Source organism: Caloenas nicobarica, chromosome 9, assembly GCF_036013445.1.
Source record: "Caloenas nicobarica isolate bCalNic1 chromosome 9, bCalNic1.hap1, whole genome shotgun sequence".
In the NCBI taxonomy this organism is placed as follows: Eukaryota; Metazoa; Chordata; class Aves; order Columbiformes; family Columbidae; genus Caloenas; species Caloenas nicobarica.
In genome coordinates, this window is record NC_088253.1 from 13686057 (window position 1) to 13696187 (window position 10131).

The following is a 10131-nucleotide window of genomic DNA, read 5'->3' on the forward strand; positions in this document are numbered from 1 at the left end:
TCACCTGCGCATGAAATGTCACCGCTCCAAGCGGCACCGCTGCAAAACCCGTCAGCGGTGGGAGAGGGTCGTATGTGCATACGATATTGTGTGCCGGTCAGAGGAAAGCAGGGAACTTGTTACATGATGTCAATATAAACCACTGCCCTATTTTAAATCCGTTTTGTGGAGAGACTGCTCAAGGTATTGAAATCCCCCTGCCAAGCCTGTTAGGCTTTGAACAGGGGAATGGAGGGACCGAAGCAACATTTGGCTGTGGTGGTGCTTAATTCCTGGTGCCGGTGGCACAGAAGCCATCCCTCCTGAGAGGACATTGCTGTTGAAACAGCTAATTACGAAGAAGTGACATAAGCAAAAGGAGCGCCTGGAGTAACACAGACCAAACTCCTGAGGGGTCTCTGGAGGGATTTGGATATTTAGTTTCCCTCAGGCTCTGGCCACCAGCAGACAACATTCACAGGGCCAGTACGTGGTGCAGGCAGGGGCTCAGCTCAGCTCCTGGGGGTACTAACAGGCAGGGGTGCAGGACCCAAGAAACAACCCCTTCACTCCTGAACCAGCTCTCTTGGCTTTACAGAGTAATGCAGAAATAATATAGTACAAACAGGCAAGCATAGGCACGGAAATTTCTACCATCTGCCAGTTTCCAAACACAAGTAATGCTCAAAAGATTAATGATGCCAGTCACCTGCGGCATAAGCCGTGGGCCAGCGGAGTTAAAAGGGCAAAGCTCTTCTTCTTTATAATATACAGGGCACCTGCAACAATGTAGTGCACTGACCACAATGCGTTAGTCTGCAAGAAATACTTCTTTCATCCCATAGAGCTCAATAGCCTTTAATACACACAACAGAGATGGGTGAGTGGGGCCACGGGCAGCACGGTCCCCCTCTGCCAGCACCCCTGAGCATTTACAAACAGACTGGCTGGGCTCTGGCTTCAGCATGCCCCAAATAACCCTAAATCCCCATTCGGCCCCATCCCCACAGCTTGGGGATAACACACTGAACTGCAGGAGGCAGCAGATGCCCAGCAGTGGCCATAAACAAGTCTAACTGCTTTAATGGGGTTTTTTGGCTTATTTTTGTTGGTTTTAAGCTGTCTTTTCTAGTAATGACTCAAGTAAGGCTATGCTTCTCTCTTTGCAGTGTTTGGCCACCCTTGTCATCATGCTTGTTGGAGACACATACACACTAATCAACTACGTGTCATTTATTAACTACCTCTGCTATGGAGTGACAATTATAGGCCTGTTAGTGTTACGCTGGAAGAAACCCAAAATCTTCAGACCTATCAAGGTGACAATGTGAAAGCTAAATCTCTGGGTTGCAGTAGCGATGCAAATGGTGGGACAAGCACACCAAGCCCTCCATCCTCCCATTTTGAAGAACAGTTTGTTTTTTGATTTAGTAGTAATGTTTTGAGGTCCCAAACCATGACTCAAAATGCCATTAGTGTAAAAAAACTGGATACACAGGCAGACCCCTTGTGAACTTGCTGTGATGGGCAGGGAGGACAACAGTGGTGGAGGGAAGGGGGGCATGACCCATGGCGGGGTCCTGAAGCCGCAGCGCTGCCTGCAGCCCCCCGCAGCTGCTCTGCAGTTGTGCTCTGCTCTGCTCTCTCCTGCTAGGTGAACCTCCTCGTCCCCATCACTTACCTGGCGTTTTGGGCATTTCTGCTGATCTTCAGCTTATACTCCGAGCCGGTCGTCTGTGGAGTTGGACTCATTATCATTTTAACTGGAGTGCCAGTGTTTTTCCTTGGAGTCTACTGGAGAAATAAACCAAAGTGTGTAAATAGGCTAATAGGTAAGCCAGCACCGCGGTGCCTCGCTGCGCTCCTGGGGCTGCTGGTTGTGCCTGGGGCTGCAGGGACCTGCTTAACCTCAGTTGCATCAGCACTAAGCCAGCCAGGGAACCACCTGTGCGAGCCCAGCTGCCGCCCTCAGTCACAGGCAGCCCCTCGGCACAAAGCGGCCAGACAGCGCTTGTCTTTGGGCAATGGCTTTGCTCCCTCCTGGGCACATTTGCCTCCTTTTGTGCCGCTGTGCAACTCCCCATGCATTCAGTTTGCTCATGGCAGCCAGGCCCAGAGCAGATGCATGGGAATGTAACTCTGAGTCCATGGAGGCTGAATGAGTTATCACAAAAGCCAGGAGCTTTGCCTCCCCCTTGGCCTGCTTTCCACCCACTGTGCCACCAGCACGTCCCACTGCACAAGCCCAACACGGCATGATGAATTCTTTCATACTCAGAAGAAAGCCTTACATTATCACTCACATAAAATTAAAACTGCACACAAGTCTTCTCTGTTTTGGCTGTGTTTGACTTTTAATTGTTCTGCTCCAAGGCGAGGACTGTCAAACGCGCACACTGCAGCCCTTGGCTCTGCCTGGGTTTGCACCAGCTGTGGTGGTGGCTGCTGGCACAGCCAGGGGCCAGGGAAGGGCTGTGGGTGGGCATCCCTAGAGCTGCCCCGTTCTCCCCTGCCCCTCCTGCACAGACACTGAGTTATGGCCGAGCTGGAGGTGAAGGGGTCGAAGGCAGCCCTCAGCTGTGCAGCGGGGTCGGGCGGCCCCGGCTGGGAAGATGCCCCGTTCATTCACACGTTGCATCGCCCCAGCACCACACTTTTGTTTAGAAGAGCTCGAGCATCCCTATTAACCACCCACATATTTGCTCTTTGTAGAGTCCGTGACGTGCTGGGGACAGAAGCTGTGTTTTGTGGTCTACCCTCAGGGGGGAGTTGCTGAGGAGGACGAGGCACCCTCGGCCCCATCTCAGCGACCCACGAGCGAGACGACCACAAGGAAATAATGACATGGCCTCTGAGGCTGAAGTGGCTTCTTGTTTACATGCTGATTCTTGCAAAAAGTTTTTCTGTAAAAAAAAAAAAAAGTTTTTAGAGCTCCAGTAGTGAAGCTCAGAAAATGAACTACACCCTTCATGGCACTTGTAGCTTTTAGGTTTTTCCCTTTAAAAAAATTAAAAAAAAAAAAAAAAAAAAAGAGAAAATAAATAAAATGTAAAATAAGGTGCTGTTTGTTTTTTTTTTTTTCTGGCAACGTACTTGCTCAGGAGGGGAAAGCAGCACGGATACAGCTCTGGAATACTGATTTTAGCAGCCGTGAGAGTCCATCAGAATCATACAGATTTAGGCATTTCAAAAGCAGGGCAGCTCCCAACTCAAAATCAAAGTGGAGACGTCAAGAGAAAGTGAGGAGACCCAGGGACACCCATGCCAGCAGGAAGATTCCTGTTTCTGTCCCTGGGTGGGGTGAATTCCCACATAACACGAGGTTTCAAGGTTGCACCCAAAGGCTCATCCCCCCGCTCACCTACAGGAACACGGTGCGTCCACCCGAGCATCCAGCCCCGGCTCTGCTGGGGCAGGGTCGTTGCGCCGAACATGAACCAGCCTGGGCACACCTGAAAGGGTACGAAATCAGCAGTCTGCTTGACTGTTCAGACATCATTTGGCGACACAGAGGAAAAAAATATACAGAGGTAGTGACGAAAATCTCAGCTATCTCAATTTTGAAGCATTTTTGCAAAGGCAGAGCAGATGAGGATAGAGCTCATTGCATTCTTGTGTGGAGCTCAGCACGATCCAGGTGCTGACGGGAGGATGGAGATGCAGAGGGTTTGCAGCACCTCAGTAGTGGGAACTCATGGGAAACATGGGAACAAAGCCCAACGTTTCTCTTTTTTACTGACGTGTCAGGTGATGGCATGTTGCTTCAGAGACAAATTCCCCATTTCAACTGTGCTCAGCCAAGTGAAAAGTTAAATCATTCCCACATCAGATGTTCTTTAGAAGGTGTTTTGCATATTTTATTTGTGGCAAACACTAGAAGAAAAATCTAGTTCACATATTTAATTAATATAGAGAGATTTGCTGCTGTAGCAATATGGCCACTTTCACACCAAAGAGTCTTTTGAAAATGCAAAATGTGAGAACGGCTCTGAGCAATATTTTGAATCACTACTGTTCCTTTGCAACTTTTGACAACAAAAACTATGACGTTCAGTAGCCTTGGTAACAGCCATGTTAATTTAATTTTAAAAGTATCTTTCCCTGGTATGAAAAGTAAGGATTCATAATCTCTTTCTTTGTGAAGTACCGCATGCTCTGCAAAGATATAAGAATAGTGAAAATAAGGAGCTAGTTGAAGGAACATATCTTTCCAACACAATTCATTATTGAGATGTATTTTCGTTTTTAAATATCTATCCCTCTGTCTCTGAACTTTCATATGGTAGACACAAAAAGAAACACAACTTACACTCCTCTCTTTGTATAAAGCTGTTAATCATAAGAGATTAAAATATATATTTAGCTAATGAAAAAGGTGTGGGTTTGTGTGTATATATGCACACATGTAAAGAGAGATTCTACATTGTAAATAGTTATGAATATATAAAGTTTGCTAATGAAAATCATATGTATTGAGGCTGCTATTTTTGCCTTCTTTTTTCAAAAAAATAAAAATAAAAATCACAGCACACCTACTCTATTTTTACTGGCTAAGCAGCACCTGAACAATTAATCTGTGTTGGAGGCTCTAGTGGCTGAGTCTTATTTTCCATAATTCAAAATTCACTTTCTGTGGTATAATTTCCAACAGATTAACTTTTTCAATAACTTTATTATCTAGTGGGAAAATGAAACGTATTATAGCGCTAGTAATAATGGTTGCTTTCAGAACTGCTAAGTTTTAGTGTGGTTTTATTTTTGTTTGTTTTAATAATTAAGGTATGGAAATCAGCCAGTACAGAAACTTTGCAGCTCTTGAGCCAACAAGTCTGTATGGTAATGAGAAAGGTAGTAGTAGTAGTAGTAGTAGTAGTAATAATAATAATGTGCTGTAACTGCTACCAAGGCTTTCCTTGGGTTTTGTTTAAGGAAATCAAAAGCAAAATGAAAGGACCAATTGCCTCATAGTTGTTAACTAGGTTTGACTGAAATTTTCCCTGATTATATTGCCATGTTTTGAAACAATCAACATTTGGCCTTAAATCAGAAGGCTGAATTTAGAAGAGGATACTTTAGTAGAGCTCACCTTTGAATTACATACCAATCTCCAAAAGCTGTTCCACAATGTCTAATTTCATTTTTAGGAACAGCTTCAGCTATGCTCCCAACATCACATACACTATTTTTTCAAGCCTTTGCAAAAGTTAGTTCCTAACATTTACAATTTCTAACCATACAAGTCAATATACAGAACTACAAAGATAAATTCATATAGTAAATTAAACTTAGCAGCGTGCTCGACCCCGTGTGTGATTTTTCCAAAAGACGATGCAACTAGCCCAAAACAGACATAATCACTAGTATTTTAAAGCTCACTGAACAAAAGAAAAACCCCAAGACGGCTGACACTACAAGCATGTCAAGAATATTGTGATACCTGATACAGAAAAGCAAGTTGTTTCCAAAAGAGGTTTAAACAAAGCTTTAAAAGTAATGCAGTACTATATAATACTATGTGTTATATGCTATTGTGATTATGTAGCATAAAATATTTGAGGCTGTAATGCAGAAAACTACTCTGTGCTGTTTATTCTTTTAGCGCTGGGAATAATACATCATTCAGAGAATTTCAGAGGGAAAATAATATAATGCAAGTGTTAATGAGTATATAAGGTGTAAGCTTAATGCAAAATCAAATAAAGATGTATTGGATTATTCTTATCTGCATTATGACAGTATCGAGAGAAGCAGCAACGGCTCAGGACGTCACTGTGAGACCTGCCGTGCAAAGCGGCGACGCGAAGATGGTCCCTCTGCCAAAGCAGCTGATGTTCGAGGGGAAACGGGAGCGGGGCGGGCACCCACGGGAAGCACAGGGAGAATGAAGCAGAGTCGCTGCTGCTGCCCAGCTGCTCTCACGTGTTTTCATTCACTTGATAAAGGAATGGGTTGTTTCCAGTTCACGTTAGTACACAGTCCAGAAGAGTTTGATCTCAGCAGGGTCAAGGTGAGACACTTGTATCAGGCCAGAGCTTTCATCCAACTCAGGAAGAACTGACGAGTCACCATGGATTTGATATTAATTTGAACTGGAAGCATCTTTACAAAAAACGTACCTAAAGTACGCAGGCGAGATTTCATTAGGCAAGCTCTGTCACTTGTGAAAGCGCAGCCCCGGCTGAGCAGAGCTGGTGGCTCCGGCACAGCACGACCAGCGCCTGCTGAGCAGCTGCGCGGCGTCGGGGACCCGGGGACAGACCCGCTGCCACCGCTGTCCCGCGAACGAGCTGATGCTGTGAAAGCAAACGTGTCTCTCCACGCAGAAGAGCTGAAGCTAAATAAAATGACTCATCTTTGAGGGGAAGACAAAAAACCAAACAGAAAATCCCAACAAACATGCCGTCCCACGCTTCATTTTCAGAGGCCTTTGCCAACGTGTTTCTCACATTTCACTCTTTTCTTGTGAATTCTTGAAACCTTTAAAACAAAACCTTTTGCTTTCCAGCCCCTTTGTACCAAGCACTGTATGACAAGAAGTTAGCAATTATTCAGCTGCTGAGAGTTTTATGAGAGATATTGAAGTACATGTCACAAACGAAAATGTAAAAAAACCCAAATGAAACAAACAAACAAACAAACAAACAACAAAAAAAACCCCAAACAAGGGTGAAACTTGCTGGAGTTTGTCTTTTCAGAAAGCTTTAGGACTGGGATGTGTGTGCTCTGTCTCTGGAGGATGCTCCCGTCTGGGTCACCACCTCTGTCCCCAGCTGTGAATTCAGGGAAAGCCTCTTGGTTTATCAAACCTCCCGTCCTCATTCCTTGACACTTCTCACGGGTGCTCTAAACTCAGCAAGAAACTTCTGCACTTGGACACATGAAAAAGGAAAGTCCAAGCAAAAGGGTTAGAAAGCGGTCAAGAGATGCTGAGAGGCCAAAAAGAAATTTGTCTTAAAGTCCTAAGGTAAGAGACAGTGATAGAAGAGACGGAGACCTGGGAGGCATCGTGAGGCAGCAAACACACAGAACGCAGAGGGAATAAAACGTAAACCTCTACTGCTCCCATCAGCCTCAGGCACCACGTAATCCCTGAGGCCAAGAACACGAGAGCTGGAATCTGAAAGGGAAGGCTCTCTGATGGAACAGTTTGTGGCGCAACACAGAGATAAGAGAAAAGCTTTGCTCCCTGGGAGTCCAGCTGACGAGCAGCCAGCCATTTGAACCAGATCTGAAATCCTGACACCTGGGAAATTAAAACTCAAGTTTCCTGCAAAGACCAAAAATCCTAAATAAGTAAACCAGTTCTCCCTCCCAGAGAATAGTCTGATTAAAAAATACATAATTCCCTCAAGACTTTTCAGGTTAGCTCCTTGGTTTCATACCTATCGCACTGGACAGATTGTCTACAAACTGCTGCAAGTGTGCAGGTATCATTTATTACCCCATTTCCATTTTATGGGCTATATTGATTTTGGCCTCACTGATATCACTGTATGGTTTGTAGTACTACTGCTCGTGCCACTATCACTGCAGCTGAATCAGCACTTTGTGACGAAGCAAACACTCTTTCTGCTGGTTGGGAGATATTACCCCTCTGCAGCAAGCTGTGTCCTTCATGGCTACAGATAAATCTGGATGACCATAAAGTCTGTCCAATTCTCTTCAACAGAGATAAAGATTTCCAAGCCTGTAGAGTAAATCTCTGTCAACACAAAATAACTCAGCCCCTAACCTTCTACTGAAAAACAGCAGGACAGAGCCAGTGGTGCCCTCCAAACTCAGACTTGGAAGGGGAAGGATCAGCAAAACAAGCATTGCCCGCAGCCATGGGAGTGAAAGGCTGCACTTCAGAAATGATTTTTTTTTTTTAACCAGCTAAAGAATCATATAATTCAGGGCTACTTTTTGTTATTTGGGGTATAAGCATACATGAATTTTAAAGGCAATTGTATACAACAGTGGATTTATAGTGGCAAGATTTCACATGCACTATCTAAAAAAGCGATGCACCTCCACAGCTTCAGCTACGAGAACAAGCAGATAATAATAATAAATTAAAAACAAAACACCAAAACCAAAAACCAAAACACACCATACCCAAACCAAAACCCAGAGCAAAGCAAAAACCCCCAACCCTTCACATTCATGTCAACACATTGAGTGAGGGTTGGCATATGCAGAGTCAGACAAGGGCTGTGGGGGTACAATTTAGGTATTCTCGATCTCTGATGTTAGAGTGACAGTCAGAAACCCACAGTCTCTGGGCACATGAAATTTTATTAAAAATGAAGAGATCCAAAGCACGAGCAAAGTATGACGATGCCCAGCATCTTACTTGCTTAGTATCATTGTCCAGAAACCAGCAGGCACCGGCAACAATGATGCCATACCTGAACCATATACCTGTACATACGTTACGTTAAAATGTTATACCTAAATAAATATATACAACATGTAAATAAAAAAAAAAAAAGCTGAGAACAGAAAAAGAAAACAAGTACATTTAAGGAATATTACAGAGTGATACACAAGCTGGAAGGTGCCAGAATTGCAAACAGAAATATTATCCATGTTTTAATAGCAGTAAGAGAAAACACAATGGGGTCCCTTCCCTTAATGCTGCCTATCAGTTTCCATCATTCTTAAACCAGCGCAGGTGTTCTTCTCTATTCAGAGATTTTTTTTTAGGATTTTTTTTTTGGCTGCTTGGGCAGGGAAGCTTTGTATCTTAAAAAACCAAACAAATAAACCCAACAATAATGACAAAAAACCACCAGCACCAAAAACCACAAAACCATCTGAAATACTTTGTTTCCCTTCTGTCTACAAAAATCTTTAGAGAGTGCAGAAAAGCATTATTAAAATAATAAAAATTCTAACAAGTTTATTAGCTGGCTAATGTTAGGTTGTATAGTCATTAGAGTGTGGTATTTTCCACTGAGCAAAGACATGTAACAATGAGCTCTTCCTGTTCACAAGTCTGGCATAGTAGCAGTTTTTCACTTTTTTTTTTTTCTCAAATTTTTGGAAGCTCTGAACACAAGGCAGCCTTACATGACCAGAACTCAGGTGTCTCGGAGGATGGCCGATTCACTGCTAAACGCTGACAGGAGCTGGAGGCCGGGCAGCCGTGCACCAAGGCAGACTTTGTGGTTTCTTCGGGTATTGACATTCCAGGACGCTGCAACACACCTGTTTGTGCTCACAGCTCAGACACAGAGATTTCTTCTGCAAAACTGACAGTACATTTGTGCCTCTTCCCTCCAAGGAATGAGCTAGGGGAGCCGGGAGAGAATCCTGTCTTGCAGAAATCAAAAATTAGGTGCTCACAAAGAGCACCAGGCTTGTATCTCTCACTGTAAGGCTACAAATTCCAGCAGTGAGGGCTGTGAACATTTCTGTACACTTCAAACATCACATTTTCATTAACCTGGATTTTTTAAAGTTTCTAAAAAAAAAAAAAAAAAAAAAAAAAAATCAAACAAACAAACAAAAACTTCTCAATGAAATTTCCACTGAATTACTGAATAGATCAGTACACAAAATATATGATATATGTAAGAGAAGATGTGAAGCTACACATCTTAAAATAAACTACAATGTTAGTTGTTCAGAGTTGTTCCCAAAATATAGCAGTATTCTGAAGTACGTATATTTCAACTTTAAGATAGTTGATAGTTTAAGTGGTGATAGTTTAAGGCATAGTACAATCAACATTATTATAGTAATACTCTTCTGTAACAGAATTAAATATAGACTTATTTCTAAGGTCCTTTATATCTGCACAAAATTAACCTTGAAACATAATCTTCCTCCCAATTATAATTAACTACTTTAGACATACAATTCTATTTAAAATTACCTTTAGACCCCCCAAAAAAGGACCCTAAAACCTGTAGCCTTAGATGCAAACAACCACCCTGGCAGTGTCATGACTACAGTACACAGTCTTGCAAAGGTGGAATGTACCTAAAACGTTTACGAATGCTATGAAAGCAAGATCTTTTCAAAACTACATTTCCTTTGATGAAATGAATTCTGATCACAAAAGCACTTGGAGAAAATCAGTGAGCAGGATTTACTTAACATAACTACAACTCTTTCTTACACATTTTGCCACAAGCCCTTCCTGCTATTAATGCCCTTAAGGAG

The 10131-nt window shown here is 43.1% G+C and overlaps 1 protein-coding gene across 1 annotated transcript in view; it reads left to right on the top strand.

Moving 5' to 3' along the window:
* SLC7A10 (solute carrier family 7 member 10) overlaps window positions 1–2819 on the top strand; it is a 40293-nt gene extending 37474 nt beyond the window's left edge. The window contains exons 9-11 of the mRNA XM_065640827.1: window positions 1149–1298; window positions 1634–1811; window positions 2692–2819. Of these exons, the coding sequence (XP_065496899.1) occupies window positions 1149–1298; window positions 1634–1811; window positions 2692–2819 (456 nt within the window). The remainder of the gene's footprint in view (window positions 1–1148; window positions 1299–1633; window positions 1812–2691) is intronic.
* Window positions 2820–10131: the final 7312 nt, after the last annotated feature.